The sequence below is a fragment of the Diabrotica virgifera genome, chromosome 1 (genome assembly GCF_917563875.1).
Source record: "Diabrotica virgifera virgifera chromosome 1, PGI_DIABVI_V3a".
NCBI classification, from domain to species: Eukaryota; Metazoa; Arthropoda; class Insecta; order Coleoptera; family Chrysomelidae; genus Diabrotica; species Diabrotica virgifera.
The window spans coordinates 161,781,842-161,803,147 of record NC_065443.1 but is presented as its reverse complement, the minus strand read 5'-3'; the positions used below and the strand labels follow the sequence as shown (position 1 = coordinate 161,803,147).

At 36.1% G+C, this 21,306-nt stretch overlaps 1 protein-coding gene across 3 annotated transcripts in view; it reads right to left on the bottom strand.

Annotated features, from left to right (window-relative positions):
• Positions 1 to 21,306, bottom strand: part of LOC114332797 (probable tubulin polyglutamylase TTLL2) — a 312,654-nt gene that overhangs the window by 23,251 nt on the left and 268,097 nt on the right. For 2 of the 3 annotated variants that reach the window (XM_050645638.1, XM_028282572.2), the window contains 5 exons: positions 19,811 to 20,087; positions 15,618 to 15,820; positions 12,456 to 12,606; positions 12,231 to 12,416; positions 7,338 to 7,417 (listed from right to left, as the gene is read on the bottom strand). In XM_050645638.1, coding sequence (XP_050501595.1) covers positions 7,338 to 7,417; positions 12,231 to 12,416; positions 12,456 to 12,606; positions 15,618 to 15,820; positions 19,811 to 20,087 — 897 coding nt within the window. Of the gene's footprint in view, positions 1 to 7,337; positions 7,418 to 12,230; positions 12,417 to 12,451; positions 12,607 to 15,617; positions 15,821 to 19,810; positions 20,088 to 21,306 lie in introns of all 3 variants that reach the window. The other variant, XM_050645643.1, reaches the window with a different exon arrangement.

Sequence of the window (21,306 nt, the reverse complement as noted above, 5' to 3'; positions counted from 1 at the left end):
CATTTTGATCATTTAAACAATATTCCGGACCTTTTTGAGTGGGAGGATAACTCAATTATTATTATATGAATTAATTCCAAGCAATTTCTGCAAAAAAATATGAGTCACCTCTCAACGTCCATCTCAAAACAGATGCGCCCTGGACTATTTGATATTTCTATTTATATTGTTAACATACGTGACTTACAACAATGCAATTATTGTGCAATGCAATTACATTACTGTAGTTCTCTACTTCTCTGAAAGGATAACAAAAGTCTACCTTCCTTCATTGTCTTAAACATGACTGTATTCAAAAATTCAAATCGTCATTTACATTCCGAATCCGAAAATTATTCGAGAATTCTCCAAACTGAACTACTGGCCGATAAAACAATCGTCGCGTGTGCGAACTTTGTAGTTAACCAATACTGATTAAACAGTCGGCAAGCAAGCAAGCAATTTGATTCAACCCGACCTGTGGGAGATGTCCACCCTATCGAAAAAGTACATTCGGGTGTAACCATTCATTGGGGGCGAGGTGTTTTGACCCGAGTACAAACAGGGATCACCCCACCTTGCTCCAATGCCCCAGGCCATCCCTGTCCCCCCCATAGCACGCTGATGCGCGATGGGGGCACAACTATCGTAGCCAAATGCTCTTCACAATGGAATCCTGGGTAATAGGATTCCATGTGGTACCCTAATCGAATGCAAAAAACTAGGCCAGCGTGAAGCGCTCTATGTCTTTATCTTCTTAATTACTTATCCGCGGAACTAAAATTGCTTTTTTTGGTTTTTTATATTTTTTTGGGGGCTTACGCCTTTTTTTGTATTTCATATATTTTTTTGGGGGCTTACGCCCTTCTGTATTTTTCTATTTCTAACTTACCTTAAAGGTGATCGTGGTATTGGACCTACGTATGTTACGTTTTCTTCGGCACTTGTTGTTTTCGAGCTACGAACCGTTCACTGTTTACACTATTTTATTTATTTATCCCTCTTTACAATATTTGTTGTTTTGGACGTCTGTGCTTCCACCGGTGGAAAGGTGGAAAACGTCGTACCTTAGCATCTCTCGCAGTATTGGGCTTGAATGGTGCTCCAGTTCTGCAAATTTTACCCTGGCCTTGTCTGTCATCATTTCCGTGACTCTTACTTGTTGTAGTTCTCTGAAGAGGAATCGTTCGGCTACGTATTTTGGGACTTTGGCTGCTTCTCTTAAGCTGTTGTTGTGGACCGCCTGTATCTTCTTTTTTGATGTGTTACACACGTGTCCCCATGCGAGAGATGCGTACGTTAGTATCGGTAATATTATGCTGTTTATGAGCCTTATTTTAGTCTTTAGTCTCAGTTTACTTCTTTTTCCTGTTAATCCTCTTAGTGTTGCTCTTGCTATGTTGGTTTTTTGGACTGTGGCTTCTACGTGTTTCTTGAAGGTTAATCCTTTATCCATGATGACTCCTAGATATTTGGCATCGTCTTTCCACTCGATGGGGGTGTTCTGCACCGTCAATTGTTCTTCTGGCTGTTGTCTTCCTTTCTTATATAGTACCGCTTGCGTTTTCTCCGAGTTGATGGCTATCTTCCACTTTATGCTCCATTCTTCTATGTCTTCTAACGCTGTTTGCAGGTTGGTCACTGCTATGTCTACATTTCTATGTTTGGCCGCTATCGCTGTGTCGTCTGCGTAGAGGCTCATAGTGATACCCGGAGTTCTAGGTACGTCTGCGGTATATATTGTGTACAGGAGGGGTGACAGGACTGCTTCCTGCGGTACCCCAACTTCCGGGCTCCCGAACTCGGACAGGACTTGTCCTATCCGAACCCTGAAGCTCCGGTCGCCCAAGTACGAAGAGATCAGCCTCGTCATCGCCCCGCTGTACCCATAGCCTCGCATTTTATATATGAGTCCCTTATGCCATACTCTGTCGAAAGCTTTGCTTACGTCCAGGAATGCTGCTCCAGTGTATTGCTTATCGTTGAAACCAGCTGCTATGTACTCAGTTAGTCTAAGTACTTGTAGCTCACTGGAGTGCTCTGCTCTGAATCCAAATTTAGCTTCTGGGATTATCTCTAGTCTGTTTGTTTCCGCTTGCAGTCTTCTGAGGATGATTCTTTCCACTATTTTGCTGATCGCTGGGAGTAAGCTGATTGGTCTGTAGTTCTGCGGGAACGTGTGGTTTTTGCCAGGTTTTGGGATCATGATGACATGGGCTACTTTCTATCTGTTTGGGAATCTTTTGTATCTTAATATCGCATTCACTATGTTTGTAAAATACACTATAACTCTTCTGGGAAGGTATTTTAGGGCTCTATTTGATATTTCGTCTAGACCAGGCGCTTTTCTCGGTGAACTGTTTCTTATATGTTCGTTTATTTCTTCCGGTGATGTTGGGGGATGATGTCTTGTGGATCCTCTGGTCTTTCTTCTTGCTCTTCGACTTCTTCTAAGAAGTCGTCGTCCTCGTTTTCATGGAAGTTTAGCCTGCATTCACTTTCGATGTGGACCTCATCGACTCAGCTTTTTCTTCTATGGAGTATACCATGACGTTTGCTCCATGTAATGGGGGATGGGTTTTCTGTCGCTTCTTAGCATTTTCTGGAGCTTCCAGACGTTTTTCATGTTTGGGTCTGATTCTTCCATCTCTTGTAAGAAGTTGTTCCATTTTTCGCTGCGGTGTAGTCGAAGAGCCGTCTTCACCTCTCTGTTTAGTGTATTTGCCCAGGTTTTATCTACTCTGTTTCTAGTTCTTCTGGTTATTTGCTTCGCTCTGTTCTTTTCCCTTATAAGATCTTTTACTTCTTGTGGTATGTCTTTGAACCTTCCCGTATGGATCTCAACTTCTTCTACCGTTGTGCTGTTTCTAATCGCTTCTTGTATTATGTTTTCTAGCTCTAAGACTTTTTCTTCTATTTGTTCTGGATCATTTATAGTTGGCACTATGTTTATTCCTTCACTAACTAATCTTTTATAATTTGTCCACTTTATTTTCTTTTTAGTTCTCTTCCGTTGATTTGTTTCTTCCCATGTTCCTAGTTCTAGTAGAATGGGGTTGTGGTCTGTGTTCCCTTCGTCTAGTGTGGTTAGTTCTGCTTGAAGTCCTAGGTTCTTTGCAACAACGATGTCTATATGTGTGGGTAGTCCATTTCCTGGGAAGTGTGTTGGATCTTCTGGGCCCATTGCCATTGTATCTTCGTTATTTTCTATGTAGCTGTTTAATAATCTTCCCTTTCGGTTCGTAGCTCTATCATTCCAGTTGGGGATCTCGCATTTAGGTCTCCTATTATTATTGTTGAGTCGGCGATGTTTAGGAACGCGTCGAGGTCTTCATCCATTAATGGGTCTTGCGGTCTTACGTAGGCTGATGTTATTCTGACTGCGCCTTGCCTCATTTTCACTTCTATTGTTGTTGCCTCCATGTTTACTAGTGGTGGAGTCGCGAAACTTGTGTGTTTGATTCCCTTCTTGACTAGGATGGCTGTTCCTCCTGATCTTCTCGTGTGGTCGTTCCTATATACATCGTATCCAGGAAACTTTAGATTAAAGTTGTTGGTAAGTTTGGTTTCCTGTATGGCTACGATGTCCAGTCCATCTCGTATCTGTTGGCGATTTCGTCTAAGATGTTCTGGTTTGTTGTTATGCCGCCCGGATTCCAGGAGCCTATTCTCAAGTATCCCCTTTCTGTCAGCATTACTTCTGTGCCTCCCTGGTGCCCAATATCACTTCTTTGACTACCTTAGTCACTATGTTGGTGACCATTCTGACTAGGTAGTCTTCGTCTGGGATCGCTGTGTTGTTCTGAGCGTTTTGTGTGGCCTGGGCGTAGGAAACCCCGGTTGCTTGCGGTCGTCTTTGTTGTTGTGCTTGATGTTGTGGCCTTCTTGGTGGTGTTCTTCCCCATGTTGGGCACCTAGGGCATCCTCGGTAGCTGGTTGGATGGCTTCCTTTGCAGTTAACGCATGTTGCTTTAACTTCTATGTCCCGTTTGCACTGTTTCGTTTGGTGGTCTTCATCGCACTTCACACACTTTGGATTTTTGTGGCACGCGTTTTGGGCGTGGTGGAAGCCCTGGCAGTTAAAGCACTGCGTTGGTCCGTTAGCCTTTCGTAGGTCCTCTACCACGACCTTCATGTGGCACAGGTTTGTGATTGGCTTGGCATCCTCGACGTCCTCATGGTCCAGAGTCAGGACGAACATTGGAAGCTGTCTCTTTGGGCCGGCTCTGGTGGACATGTTTTTCGCTGAATGGCAGACAATATTATACTGTGCTGCCATTTCGTTTTTTATTTCTTCTTCTGTGGTATTTGTTGGTAACCCTCTTATAACCACTCTGGGTTTCCTATCCTCGTCTAACGGGAAGGCTATCCATTGTAGCCTTTTGGTTTTGTCTTTGGCTTCGTATGCTTTAGCATAATCTTCCACTATCTTAACCATGTTCCTGTAATCTTCGGGGCTTTTAGCTTGTATTAGGGTTTCCCTACCGCTCTTTGAGATCTTGTTGATCGTTATGATTTTTGCTTTTGGGCAATGCTGAGGATGGCCCCTGTCTCGTTCACGCTCTGTAATTTTATTACAGACGGTTTTCGGTGATGTGTTACCTGTTGTTCAGGCAACTCTGCGGTATCTTCATCTTGGTTGGTTTCCATCTGACATTCTGACTCTGAGACACTGGGACGTCTCGGGGCAGGCACACCACCACCTGCGCTCGTAGCTGGATGGATTGGTTGGACTGGTCCTTTTGGCAGGAGCACTTCTATTGGGGGTGACTTGGCCCTCATCGCATTATTGGCTTGACGATCCCATGTCGTCGATTCTTCATCTTTGGAGGTGGATGGCAGTACCGGGAATTCTTCTTTGTTTTTCGATTTGTCTTCGGTTCGAATGTTTTTCAGTCTCTCTTCAGCGGTTGGTTTTGGCTTTTTGGCTTCAGGGGCTGGCTGTGGCTTCTTGGCTTCAGAGGCTGGCTGTGGCTTCGGTTTAGTCTGCATTTCTTGTTGTTGATTCTTTTCAATGAGTTTTCTAGTCACTTTCAGTTCTGTCAACAGGTCGTCCAACCGGTTTGACATCTTCTTGATTTCGGTCCTTAGTCGCTCGTTTTCTTCCTCTTTCTTTGCCATTTGGTCTTCGGCAATTTGAAACCTGGCATTCAACGTTTTTATCACTTCTTTCATGGTTGCTACTTCGTCATTTGGATCCTCTTCGCTCTCGGATTTGGCTGTCCGTGCTCTTTTGATGGTACCTCTGCCTGCCTCGTCGGGAACTTCTTCCTCCATGGCCTCTACTTTTGGGTTGTCCTTATCATTCTTCGTTTCCTCTGGTTTATTTTTCTCGTCGCTCTCTTTCTTTTTCTCCTCTCTCTTCTTTTTGGAATTTTCCCTCTTCTTCTCGCTCCTAGGGAGTTTAAAACCATCGTTTTTCGCGCTTCTGTCGTCCACGGACGAGTTTCCGTCAGTTTCACTGCGCTTAATTCCTGAAACAGGTTAGGACCCACTTTGCGTGTGTCCTCATAAGTTGGCGGGGTAGGTGCCATGGAGCGGGGGGGTGACCGAGATCTGACTCGAGTGATCTGGGGTTGGGGGCGAATGGTCCTAATTTTGGCGAAGCCTTTTTTTCTGCCGACTGGCCCGACGCCAGCTCGGTTTCAGGGTTGGCTCCCTGTACCAAGCGCGGTTGTTCACGTACCCAGACAGAACTGGGTACGGGATCCTCTTGACTTTCTCGTTCTACTGACCTAGGGGCCGGGGCTGCCCGATGTAGATTCCAAAGAACTACACCTTGCAGTGTCGATACCCTTACGGAGGCACAGTAGAAATCCCGTAGCGGGCTCACGTCGAGCCCGCTTTACTTTTTTCTGCTAACCGATCTCTAGCTGTGGCGTCTCATAGAATTCAATAAAATCAAACTTCCTTAGTTTCACCACATCCAGTCGATCGGCTTTTGCCTCTCCTTCTCGCCTCAGAGAGTGAGAAGCGCTCAACTGCTGTCTTGCTTACATTCAAGAATGAACTAAAAAGTTCACAGTTGGGCTACCCCCACCTCGTTCGGCTGCTCTCGCTGCTGCTCCGCTCCGCTCGTACGTGTAGCTCCTCCGGTGTCTGACACCGGACTTTTGAAACTAAGAGTTAAACAGTCGGCCGACAGTTGGCCGACTTTTTATAGTTTGAATGCAGTCGAGAAGCCCATCAAACTTTTTTGTCGGCAGAGACTGAATCGGTGTAATGTGCGCATCTGCATACCTCTCTGTACTGATTAAGAAGCCGACCAAACTATCGGCCGATAAAAAGTCAGCAGTTTACGAGGGCTCTAAGGTCGGTGAAGGGATACGACAAAGAGACCCACTGTCATCATTGTTCTTCAGTATCCTTCTTGAAATTGTCATCAGAGAAGCCGAAATTAACAGGACAGGACTTGTATCCCAAAGAAAACACCAATGCTTGGCATTCACTCATGACATAGTGTTGATAGCCAGGCCAGAAGTAAACAAGAATTAAAAGAAATGCTAAAAAGACTAGAGGCGACAGGAAGAAAAAAGGGATATACATAAACGAAGAAAAGACTGTATGAAATCGACAGGACGAGAATATATATAAGGACAATACCTGACAATAAACACAGAAGGAAAAATATATAAATTCGAAGAAGTAGAAGGATTCCAATATCTAGGAGCGATATTCACTAGGAGACAAAATTTAAAAGAAGAAATTCAAGCGAGAATTATTATTGGTAATCATTGTATCTTTGCTCTAAACAACTTATTAAGAAATAAGGATATATCTAGAATGGCTAAGATAAGAATATATAAGACAGCGATAAGACATATAGTACTATATGCCAGTGAAATATGGACGATGAACAAATCCGAGCAAGTCATGCTTAAAGCGTGGTAAAGAAAAGTCCTCAGAAAAATATTTGGCGGAAAGATGTGGAATGGAATGTGGATAAGAAGACCAAATGTAGAATTGGAGAGGATGTATGGAGAACCAAATACAGTAGAGATCATAAAATCACAAAAACTGAGATGGTTAGGACATATCCAAAGGATGCCAAACACGAGACTTCCCAAAATAATACTAACGGGAGAAATAGGAGGAAAGAAGAAGAAAGGTTTACCGAAAACCAGATGGAAGAAATATGTCGAAAGAAACATAGAAGAAATTAAAGTCACAAATTGGAAAAATAAAGCGGTAAATAGGAGAGATTGGAAAGGAATAGTAAACCAAGCCATGGACCTTCTAAGCCTGGAGAGCTAAACTATATTATATATCTCTGAACTAACTGGAATTTCATTGGGTGATTCATAGTGAAAACTAGTTTCAACAACACATATATGATGCGTGAAATGATCTGTACTTACTGCTCTATTGGTTCCATTATGAATTGGAGAAGCTACTGGCCGAACATCTACATGAACCTTTGGCAATGTTATATAAGTCTCTGCAAAAAGAAAATAATTTCAATATGAATAATACAATATAGTTATTATAGCTAAATACTAATATTTAATGTGAAAATAGAATGTGACATCATTACATGATACAAGATAATGCACGAATTAGAAGGCAGTAAACAGTTCATAAAAAATAGTAAAACGCAATGGATTGGATGGACAAAAATGTATTGAAGAAAAAATGGATAAGTGGACTGACGAACAATACAGAAATTAAGAATGGAAATACGCATTAGGTATTTGGACTCAAAATTTCTTGACTTTAACATAAACATATTTTTGCTTTGTTGACTACTTCAAGGCCTTCGATACCGCAAAATGGGATAAATGTGGCATATAGGTACTTAAGAATTGTGTACGCCAGAACATCTAATATATTTATTACAAGAACTTTACGTAAATAACACCGCTAATGTAAAAGTTAATAATGTGGTTTCCAAAAACTTCAAATTAAAATCTGGAGTTCGACAGGAATGTATAACCTCCCACATTCTATTTATTTAATATAATTTATAATGAACATATTATGCGTCAAGCTTTTGAAGAATGGCAAGGTGGAGCAACTGTAGGAGCAAGAAAAACTTACGTTATGATGATGACGTCTTGGCGTTTTCACTAGAAGAACTGGAACAAATTGTGACCAGGCTAGGCACGAGGAGTAAGGAATATGGTTTGAAAATAAATATATAGAAAACCAAAGTACTAATCATCAATATAATCAGGAAAAACCAAACAGAGATAAGAAACATGGCAAGTCAGAAAATTTAAATATTTAGGCTCCGTTATTACTAACTGTGGAGGATGGCAAGTCAGAAAATTTAATTACTTAGGCTCCGTTATTACTAACTGTGGAGGATGCGACGACGAGATCCGTAGACGCATTACAATGGTCAGATCAGCAACAGCCAAACTCACAAAAATATGGAAGAACACTGACATTATAAAAAACACAAAACTTTGTTCGAGCATTAATATTTCCTATCGCCACCTACGCTTCAGAGACTTGGACTATTAAAATAGCAGATTAAAAGCGTATACAGTAAGGTCTCTTTTTATGCGGATTATTTTTATGCGATTTTGAAGTTATGCGGTTGGTATTTCGTTCAAAAATGTCTATTATTAACAATTAGTATAATTAATATTAACTATTCCCATCCAGTAGTCTGAGAGTTTGCAATTCGGGTATTTCCCTTGTTACATGATGTACCATGCAGCTATTATATCAATCTGAATTTCGCATTGAAAGGTATTAGGTCTGGATCCCGCGTATAAAAAAAGTTGATTAATAGCAAGCTGAAAATTTGTTAATAGCTTAAGGGTGTCTAATCGGACAAACTTTGATATATGAGAACACTGGAACAGGGGAAGTTTTAATTGTGGAACAGGTTAAAAATTTGGAATGGTCATACCACGAAAACGTCACGTATTTTGTCCGACAGAACTTCCAATTGATTTGTTACCCTTTCAATAAACTCTAATGCAACAATCAGACTGCTATTTATCACCAAATGGGCATTTTCATGAGTGGAACATGTAGAACATGTCAAATGATAGGAATTATGACAGGTGATAAATAGGAGTCTGATTTTTGCATGAGAGTTTAATGAAAGGGTAACATAACAATTGGAAGTTCTGTTGGACAAAATACATGTGACGTTTTCGTGGTCTGACCATTCCAAATTTTTAACCTGTTCCACAATTAAAACTTCCCCTGTTTCAGTGTTCCCATATATCAAAGTTTGTCCGACTAGACACCCTTAAGCTATTATCAAATTTTTAGCTTGCTATTAATCAACTTTTTTTTATACGCGGGATCCAGACCTATATAGGGTGAGGCAGATAACTGGCCTATTAGAAATATCTCGAGAACTAAAGGCAACAGAATCATGAAAATTGGAATAAAGGGGTTTTGAAGGATGATCTACTAAATGAAAATATTTTCATCTCTTTGCAACTTCCGGTTATACCGGAAGTTGCTTATAACTTCGTTTTTTTAAATGGGACACCCTGTATATTTTTACATTATTGGATTCTCTTCGATGTCTTCTTTCTTAAAATATAAGGTTTTCTAATATTATACAGGGTTTTTAAAAGATAATTACGTTTTTTTATTAATTTCGTAGCAATATTCACACCCTGTAGAATTGTAGTAGTTTGACATCTAAAACTCGACTTACGTTCAAATGATTTTTAATATACTCTACTATTGTTAAGAATCTTTAGTATAGCTAAATTTTTAATTTTAGTATACAGGGTTGGTCGAAACTCGGAATGAGTATTTTCTGACTTTTTTTAAAGGGAACACCCTGTATTTTTGTATTGTAGTGAAATGATATTTTATAGTACTTTTTTATTTCTTAAGCATTCCCTATACCTAGCTGCTTTAATTTGTGAGTTATTGGTGATTCAAGCTAAACATTAATTGCAACAAAAAATACGTAAAATTTTATTAGGTTGGCTGTGAAAATACTCAATCCAAAATAATTTTTCAGAAATAAATACATATTAATCCAGACTGGTCCTTAAGATTACCAATAATGGTTTAGCTATCGAAATATCTACTTAGTTTAGATTGTTGGTGCGATTAACAATTAAGCACAAATTAAAGCAGTTAGGTATAGGGAATGCTTAAGAAATAAAAAAGTACCATAAAATATCATTTCATTACAATACTAAAATACAGGGTGTTCCATTTAAGAAAATTCAGAAAATACTCATTCCGAGTTTCGACCAACCCTGTATACTAAAATTAAAAATTTAGCTATACTAATGATTCTTAACAATAGTAGAGTATATTAAAAATCATTTAAACGTAAGTAGAATTTTAGATGTCAAACTACTACAATTCTACAGTGTGTTAATTTTGCTACGAAATTAATAAAGAAACGTAATTATCTTTTAAAATACCCTGTATAATATTACAAAACCTCATATTTTAAGAAAGGAGACATCGAAGAGAATCCAAAAATGTAAAAATATACAGGGTGTCCCATTTAAAAAAACGAAGTTATAAGCAACTTCCGGTATAACCGGGAGTTACAAAGAGATGAAAATATTTTCATTTAATAGACCATCCTTCAAAACCCCTTTATTCCAATTTTCATGATTCTGTTGCCTTTAGTTCTCGAGATATTTCTAATAGGCCCTTTATTTGCCTCACCCTGTATAACCTGTAATTGTTTTGAAATTAAATTTAAATGTTGCTGATTTCAAGTTGCAGTATAATAAACAGCACATTTTGATTTCTGGATTGAAACATTTAATTAAGTGTCGTAAAGTTTCATGTTCCATTAGAAAAAGTTTTTGCAATCTCAATATCGTTAGTCTGCGTTTTTAATTTCTTCTTTAAGAATTTAGTTGGCCCAATGAAGAAAAAATAACATCAAAGACAATTTTTGGTGGACAAACGTCCACCATTATATGTGATTTTAGAAAATCACGGAAAGTATCCCTACTTTTTCAATGCAAGTAAAGTCTTTTTTTATGCGATTTCTTTATATGCGGTTTTTTGAAGAACATATACGCCGCATAAAACAAGACCTTACTGTAATGCCATTTGAAATGTGGGTCTACCGTAGAATGTTCAGCATAAAGTGGACCGCAAGTCGCATAATCAATTAAATACTAGCTTAACATAAAAAACTAGACATACCACAACTATCAACCAAAATGTACTTACGGAGATATTTTGGACATATAACTAGAAGAGAAGGCATGGAATGAATAATAGTTGAAGGTAACGTAGAGAGCAAAAGAACCAGAGGAAGATCTTTAGTAGGATGATCTGACCAAATAAGGGGCATGACTGAGTACTCATTCTCCGAAGCAAAACAAGACGCACACGAGAGAGATAATTGGACAGAAATAGTCAAACAAATTACATGACGCCGCTAAATATTTTTGAAGGAGGGAAGATAGAGAAGGAGGAAACGCATTAGGGGAAATCTAGCGGCTGCAGAAATTGATAACAAAGTGAAAGAACATATATGTTAAGTTAGTTAGGGCATATTCAACGTCGAGATGATCGTCATCCAAATCGAAGAATTGCTAGGAGTTATAGTCCTAGAATAAGTAGAAGAGAAAGATCTGCCCTGTTAAAGCGAGGCCCACAAGATCTTCTTTGTTGGCGCTTAAACAGTGCATTTTTCTGAAGGAAATTGATATTGATATGACCCAAGATAGAAACTGATGGATAAATGTAGTTAGTGAAGCCAGCTTGATATACTGCAAAGGAAAACAGAATAATCAATAGCCACCTAATAAAGTTTATTATATTATATTTGCATTTTATTTAAAATATTTCAATTATTAAGGTGTACTAAATAAGAATAAGATAAGAGGAGGAAGGGGTATAGAAAAGGGAGTGTCATAGTTGAAGAATTCAAGACACTGGTTTAAATGCCGTTCTATAGAACTCTTCAGAGCAATGTTAGATAGAGTAAAGATAGTGATGACGATATCTAGCCTCCGGTTGGGAGATGGCTCTTAAAGAAAAATAGATTTAGTTTAAAGCTCTCATCCAACTGTAGTGTGGAAAAAATCCGAGTTTTCTCTCTCGGTTAATTCCGGAGTACGAGACTGCTCTATTCTCTATTCAATAGTCGTAGCCAAAAATAAAGTATTGATAAGAATCGCAAATTCATTGGATCACCAAATAAGGAAAGATCAGTTGTATTTCCAAATAGAAATTATTGGACAAACACTCTTCATTTTCTTTTTTTTTAGTTTTCTATCAAACTACAAATACATTATGTTCGTTAGCAGTGACAGACCTATGCAAGATTAAAATAAAATAATTACTTTGAAAATTGTTGGCAGATGTAGCCCTACTTTTGATTCGTATGGCAGAATTGGACCTAGACTGAATAGCTGACATTTTCTTTTGTTTTCTCCTCCATCTTCCCGCTGCATTTACCACCGATATAGTGTTCATTAGCGACAACTTGGAATTTTCTTGATCTTCCCTATAATATAAATAGAATAATACTTTCTTTTTGTAATATATTAATTTTTTTACTTACTTACTATCATCTGGTTCGTCAGAAAATATGTCGAATATTGCCAAACCAGTGTTGTATAATGGTAATCCCAAAAGATCAAACATATCATGCAGCATTGGTTTCTTAACTAATCTATCAGCATCACAGTCGTTGCTTAAAGCAGGACTTAAATTGACCTTTAAAGAAAACAAATAATTATTATTGTTTCATATTAAAAAAAGATAGCTAACGGAAAAATACAGAGTGAGTTTTATGTATAGAACCCCTCTGCTTGCAGGATTTTTATAGATTTTGGTGGGTTAGCGTTTTCTAATGCGGCCGATATTATAGTTGTAATTACGTTGTTGTCAGATCTTCCATTTTTCTGGAAATCTAGTAAACTTTCTTATTTCAAATGGACTACCCTGTATATGTTTTGTGTTTTGAAGTCCTTTAGAAATACTAATTATTTTCATATTATATTCCCTATACTTAAATGCCATAATTTTGGAGTTATTGCTACATTTATTTTTAAATAAGTATTTAAACAAATTATAAAAATCAAATTTTTTCGGTCAGGGTAGATTATTATTTTAGGTTCTTTAGATCATTAGGAACCAAAGATATCTGTTTTTCTCTATTTATTCGTTTTCGGGTTATAAACAATTTAAAACTAAAAAAAAAACGAAAAATGACGATTTTCAAGGTTCAAAAACACAAGTAAAAAATATAATTTTTGAAATTACTAAATACCTAAATTCAAGCTCAAACCTTCTTCTATCAGCTCCCTGTACGAATTTTTGACAAATTTTATTCTAAAACATTGTTTTTTAATTGTTAATGAAGCGCAAATGGGAGGACGTGAGATCGGACTGCATTAACAAATAAAAAACAATGTTTTAAAATGAATTACATAGCCCAAATTACTTATCGGTAGCTGATAAAACAAGGTTTGATCTTGAATTAAGGCACTTCGTAGTTTCAAAAATAATATTTTTTATTTGTGTTTTTAAACCTTAAAAATCGTCATTTTTTTATAATTTTCAGTTTTAAATTGTTTGTAACTGGGAAACGATTAACTGTATGGAAAAAATACAAAAAACTTTTATAATTTTTATATAATTTTATATAATTTTTATATAATTTTTAAAAAAAAATTTTATGTAATATGAAAATTTGAAAATAATTATACCTGCAAACAAATCATTTTTAGAATTTGATTAAAAACTTTTTTAAAAATAAATGTTGCAATTACTCCGAAATTATGGCATTTAGTTATAGGGAATATTACATGAAACATAATAAGTATTTCTTAGGGACTTCAAAAAACAAAAAATATATCAAGTGTTCCATTTAAAATAAGAAAGTTCACAAGATTTACAGAAAAACGGAAGATCGGAAAACAATGTAATTTACACTCGGCCGCATTAGAAAATCCTTACCGACCAAAACCTATAAAAATCGTGGAAGCCATTTCCGATATAACAGAGTGTTTCCATACATAAGACTCACTCTGTATATTCATATCATATTAAAGAAATAAATACTCATATTATGAACTAATGAACGAATATTTATCGGATAAGTGAACAGAATCCAATAACAAGCCTTATTACATCAATTACGTGACCGAAAATTGCCCCAGTTCCTTACCAGTAAAATCTGAAGAAGAAGTTACAACCCAGAGAAGTGCTTCAAGATTCAACATCCAGGTTCAATGCATCAAAAAAGTCTATGAATCAATCCCAAAGACCCAATATAATCCCATAAGAATACAAGTAAACGCAAAAATAAGGAAAACTAAAATTTCTATTAGTAGAAAGAAGACTCAATCTCAAATAGGCCAAGTCAAATAATTTCGCAGATACACAAAGATCAATCATCTGAGCCCTATCCCAGAGAACTAAACATTTGTAGAGAGTCAAATGAATATCAAGGTGACACATACTCAGAAGTTTTCACGGTACAGCCAGAGACAGTATTTCATACCACATAGGCGAGGAAATAAACATTACACCTCAACTTTTTTAAAGTAAGAGGCATAGGCGAGGAAATAAACATTACACTTCAACTTTTTTAAAGTAAGACGGACCGTTATAAAACATTTTGCATTCGATTCGAGAGAGCTTCAGGAAATCCGCTGACCATTTAACATCAGGGACAAATGAAAATTGCATTGATGTAGGCGGAAAATGCCTTTTCCAAAGCACATCTCAAAGTCTAAAAAAATAAAAATTCAGAACTCGGAAAATATTTATGGAAATTTGACAATAGTTACCTATTACATAAGTTGACACAGGCAAGATGTTCTCATATACATCATTGAAGTTATTCTTCAGACAAATGACGAACGATTTTACAAAGTTGGCACTAAACGTGGTGTACGTAAGAAACTATATTCCGGGTTTTATTTTTTTTTTCTATTTAATAATTTATCTAACTTATTGGGGTGCTAATGTCTCAAATACGTTCTTAATTTTTTTTTTCAGATCAGAATTCGACATTTTCCATCAAACTTTTTTTGGTAGCAGATCTAAAATAAAGCTGTAAAATATCGGTAAAGGTTGCAGTTACGAGAGATTCAGTTGGATCAGGAGAAGGTTTTGTCAAATGCAGCAGCAACAAAAACTGTTCCACAAACATAATATAATATAATGTAAGGGTTGGAAGACAATGATACTTTGCAATTCTAAGTGTCACCAAAGCGCTCCATGGAAAAATAAATAATAATTTTTATAATTGAGTTATAATTATTGCTTTTATAAAAAAATACTAATTATTTTTTATAATATGATTGTTTGTAACATCAATAATTGCCCATTGTCCATTAGTTTTAAAGACAAATCATTATCGTTTTAATAAAAATAATTATTTTCTAATTGCAGAGTATTTTATTAAGTGTACTATGTATTTTGGTTTTGTAGGTATAGTCTAATGCTTATGTTTATCCTGGAGTGTCCGTAGTAATATCAGAATAAACTAGTTTGGCTTAGGCTAAACTAGCTTACCCTTCTTCTGCGTTTAGAACAAACTAGTTTGACTTAGGCCAAACTAGTTTATATTATCGCGATCAGGATTTGTCCTGAAATCGGGTTTGGCCGGTAACATATTATAGAAATAAACCATAATAATCAAAATAAATTAGATAAACATGTGAACACCTTTACATTAATAGTTGACTCAGGCTAATAAACTAATATGTACTAACTTCGAGTAGCCAGGGTCTTAGAGAACTGTCGATCAAGACATCGAATCCAAAAAATTCGAAACAATTTACAGTGGGAGGAATCTGACTAACATGGCTTAGTACCGTCAGGATTACCAGTGAAGTTATTCGTTGCCATAACAACCAGTCTGAAATGCCAGCCTGTTGGAAATATCTTCGTAATTGCCGAAGTGTCCATTTACAACCTTAAAAAAAATTAGTTAGTAAAAAATAGTTAAATTCCTTTGTAAAAGGTATATTTATAAAAAATCCCTAAAAATAGTTACATTACCGAAAGTTTTCGGAATACTAATTCCATCATCAGTGCTTATTGCAGGTTAATGTACATGCCATTCCAGACTAATTCGAATATTTAGCATAATGAGCCACACTCTTAATATTTTTCTAAGAATACTTCACAACAGAATTAAACGCAAATGCGAAGAAGATCTCGAAGATACTCAATTTGGTTTTAAAAATGCTATGGGAACCAGGGAGCACTTTTTGCGCTAAACATCCTATTCGAAAAATGCTGTTACCAAAGAAAATATATATTTGCATGCGTCGTCGACTTCGAAAAACCATTCGATCAAGTACATCATGTAAAATTAAAGCAGATGCTGAAAAATATAGGAATTTATGACAAAGATATTTGTGTCATCAAAAATTTGTACTTAAATCAAACTGCTACAGTAAAAATTGGTGACAACTACACCCACGAAATCCCCAGACTACGAGGAGTCAGATAAGGTTGCATTTTGTCACCAACATTTTTTAATGTTTACTCGAACCAGTTACTTAAAAAATTACTTGAGAGGTAGCAATATGGAATAAAAATCAACGGGAAGTTATTCAATGTGATTAGATACGGGGACGATACAGTAATTCTGTCAGATATTGAAGGTCTCCAAATTCTGCTTGATCGTATTCACGAGGTAGGAGAAGAAGTGGGCATTAAAATAAACTCAAAAACACCAATGTTTTATTTTTTAATCGTGACCCACATCCAGATAGAGAGCTTCAATTAAATGGAGTCCAAGTTGAGAGAGTTTAAAAAATGACAAAATTGGGAATTATGACAACGGACCAACTAGATCCAGACATAGAAATAAAACGCAGAATAGCAATGACTAAAACTACTTTTATGGAAATGAGGTCATTTATTTGCAATAATCATCTCAGTTTAGAACTCAGACAAAGAACGATTAAATGCTATGTTTTGTCGGTGCTGTTGTATGGTGCAGAAGTATGGACGCTAAAAGTATCGATAACGAACAGAATTAAAACACTAAAAATGTGGATTCATAGACAGATCCTGTAGATATCTTGGACATCAAGAAAAACTAATGAAGAAGTACTAAAGAGGGTCAACAAAGATAGAGAACTGCTAAGGACTGTTAAACACCGGTAAATGTCTTATCTGGGACATATAATGAGGTGAAATCGATATAAAATATTACAACTGATCCTGAAAGGCAAAATAGTGGGCCGTAGAGATGCAGGAAGAAAACAAGTTCCTTGGTTGAAAAACATTCGTGAATGGGCTCAGATATCAAATTAATACAGGACAATAATTATTCCATATTGCAGAAGATCGAGAAGCCATCGCAATGGTCATCACCTACGTCGTATAATTCTGATATGGTACGTGAAGAAGAAGACGAAAGAAGTACATGCCTAAGCCACCGCAATATTTGGGTAAAACGCGTTTAAATGTTATAAAGTTTTTAAAATGATTACATTGTTATTAAAAAGTGTCATGTTTAAAATATTTCTGGATTTAACCTGAGGCAACACAGGATTCTCCCCACGTTAGTTGCAATGTCCAGAGGGTAGAAACTCACATAACGAACTCTAAATGGCACCCTTATATGGCAACTACTTAAATATTTTTTTACTAAATATTTCTGGATTAGAAGATAGAGTTTAAACTATTTATATAGATATAGGTGACATAATATAGATATAGATAAATAATTTAAAATATTTCTAGATTTAACCGGAGGGATCACAGGATTCTCCCCACGCTAGTTACAATATCCAGAGGGTAGAACTTCACATAACGGACTCTAAATGGTACCCTCATTATGGCAACTACCCAAATATTTTGGGCGGCTCAGGCATGTACCGGGTGTCCCAATAAGAATGACTCTCGGCCATATCTCAGGAACCGTTTATAGTAGAGCTTTGAAATAAAAAATTTTATAACAGAAGTTGCCTCAGGAAATGCCTGGAAATTATTTTCATAATTTTGGGACCACCGCTAGAGGGCGTAATTGAATATCAAAAATTAAAAAATCTAAATTTTACAAAATTTTCCTAATGAAGGGGCACTGGAAATCCGATCGTCGTATTCTTCATAAAATTCTACGCATATTTGATTTGACAAGTTTAGGTCTACCTTTGGAAATAAGACGTGGGGGTGAGTGGCAACCTTGTTATGAAAAACTGGCTATGAGTCCGGTTCTGCTTAATCAAATTTTGCAAACTTGGTCTTGTTGAAGACAGATCTTTTTCGTCAATGTAAAAGTTATGATTTCCAACCAACTTACTGAGTAATATGCCAGCTAGAAGGCGTTATTTAATTTTTTTCAGAAATCTAGTGTTCCTTGGAAAATATTAAATACAAACATGCATTTTTAATACCATATTACAAAATTAGACAAAATTAGCAACAGAATAGCGAAAACCGCATGTTAATACCTTTTTTTCTATCTCGAGATATCTTACAAAACGTGTAAATTTAAAAACATAACTGTTACTGTCACCGGTAAACGAAATTAATTAAAAGTAGTGTGCTATGGAAACAACAAAGAAACATTTTCCAGCTGTCAACGTATTTTAGGTCTTTTCATTTGTTTCGAGCCTCGTTCATATCTCGTATATTAATATTATACACGGATTATACGGCATATGACAGAGGCTTGAAACAAATGAGAAGCGTTGAAAAGCCCTATTACAAAGAAATAAAAACAACTATTTAGTGATGACATACACGTTCAAATTTTTGCCCATCATTTTCGTTGCAAACATTTACTCTTTCAAGAGTAGATTGAACAGCAGTATCAATTTCTGCTTTCGATATGCTTTGAATGGCGTTTAGTATTCTCTGGATAATGTATCCTAGAGTAGTGTATGATGGGCAACAATTTGAATATTTAGGTCGTCACTAAGTAGTTCTTTTTGTTCTGTGTTATATTTAATTTTAATAATATTGTTTCTCTTTATATTGTTGTTTTAATTAATTATATTTTTATACGTTGACATCTGGAAAATGTTATTTTGTTTTTTTCCACAGCACACTACTTTTCATTAACTTAGCTTACCGGTGATAGTAACAGTGATAGTAACAAAATTTACACGTTTCTCGAGATATCTTGAGATAGAAAAAAGGTATCTTCATGCGGTTTTCGCTATTCTATTGCTAATTTAATCTAATTTTATAAAGTATGATTAAAAATGCATACTTGTATTTAATATTTTCCAAAGAAAACTAGATTTCTGAAAAAAATTAAATAACGCCTCCCAGCTGGCTTATTACTTATTAGGATGGTTCAAAATTATCACGCTTACATTGAAGAAAAAGATCTGTCTTCAACAAGATTCAGTTTTCAAAATTTGATTTAGCAGAACCGGACTTACAGCCATTTTTTCATAACAAGGTTCCCACTCACCCCCACCTCTTATTTGCAAAGGTAGAGTTAAACTTGTTAAATTAGATATGCGCAGAATTTGATGAAGAATACAATCATCGGATTTCCTGTGCCCCTTCATTAGGAAAATTTTGTAAAATTTTGATTTTTTTATTTTTGATATTCAATTACGCCTTCTAGCAGTGGACCCACAATTATGAAAATATTTTCCAGGCTTTTCCTGAGGCAACTTTTGTTATAAAATTTTTTATTTCAAAGCTCTACTATAAACGGTTACTGAGATATGGCCGAGAGCCATTCTTATTGGGACACCCGGTACATTAACCTCCAATAAGCACTGATCATGGAATTAGTATGCCGAAAACGTTCTGTGATGTAACCCTTTTTAGGGATTTTCTTATTCATATATACCTTTTACAAAGGAATTTAACCATTTGTTATGATTTATGGTATACAGCCAGCTACAGGAATTTATTTTCCTCGTGGATTTTGTTTACTATTGGTAAGTAAGTAAATACGTATGGAGATATTTTTAATATTTACCTGATCCTACGCGATCCTTCATTTCCGTATAGCCTGGTCCCAGTTTGTTAATCGACGAATTCGTCAAATGCCTAAAAGGGTTTCGTAGATCATTTAAGCTAAATTTATCCGTGCCAAATCTGGCAAGACCCTCTCTGTACATGTAAATAGTTACAGGGTGGTATGATGGAATGCATACGTAGAGCCGTAAGTCGAATTTGTACCCTCCTATTAGTAAAGGTTTTTCAATATACCTTTGAACTATCGTATTTGTATCGTAGTTAAGCTCGCTTAGTTTCTAAAAATATAAAAATAATAATTTTTATGTGTTACTTTCTAAAGTAGGTTTATATATCACGCGCCCAAAGCAGCCGTGGTCTAAGCCACAAATTGAGCATTTTTAGATTAATATATCAATAAAAGCAGCAACATTATAACTTCGGATTAGCAAAGGTCCACACAACCTACCTCTATATTTGGCTAAATGGCGCTACATAATTTGTAGCGTCATCCCATAAGCATAATAGAAATACGAATGCAAAGATTGCATTTATCTCAAAACTTCGTTTTTGAGGTTAGGCCACTGTCTGTTGCTCTGAGCGCCTCATATAAAAGACCGGTCTAAAAGGAGTTGAACTAACTTCATAAAAGAAGATTAGGATTTTGGTGGGCGATATTTTTTAATATTACATTTTTCTGGAGTTGGTTGAAATTCAAATTATTTTCATTTCTGTTTTGAATTTAACATTGTCAAATAATTTCAGATGAAATGACAGGAAAAAAATTGAAGGAAAAATGCATATATTTGTAGTCTACGAATGATTATTGAAGTGAAAACTTCTTTAGGGACGTTGCGCGATTTTTGGATAGGAGAAAAAGCATTGAATTCGCGACTGTCATCGCGACCGTAATCGCGATCGTAATCGCTACCGTCATCGCGAGCGTCATTGCGACCGTCATCGCTTATGCTATATATTATGTGTATGTATATATAAATTGTGTAGAGGTATTTAAATTTAAAATAAATGTAAAACCTATTTTAGGATGGGAAAAAAATTGATTTCGCGACCATCATCGCGACCGTCATCGCTTCGGCGGAATAAATTTTGTACAGGTATATTATGTGTATGTATATATAAATTGTATAGAAGTATTTAAATTTAAAATAAATGTAAAACCTATTTTAGGATGGGAAACAGGATTTATTTCGCGACCGTCATCGCGGCCGTCATCTCTTCGGCGAAATAAATTTTGTACGTATCTATATACTATGTGTATGTATACCGGGTGGTGAATTGGAAAACGGGCCATAGGAAATTCAATGTAAAATTTTAAACTGTTGAATTCCTGCCTCCCTAATTATTTTACATCAAAACACATGAGAAACTATTTGTAGAGGATTGAAATCTGTATTGAAAACAAGTGTTAAAATTGTTCTACGAATTAAACATATTCCAAAACTTTGTAAAAGTATAATAAATTTTTCACAGAATTACGCCAAAGTTAGGCCATACACA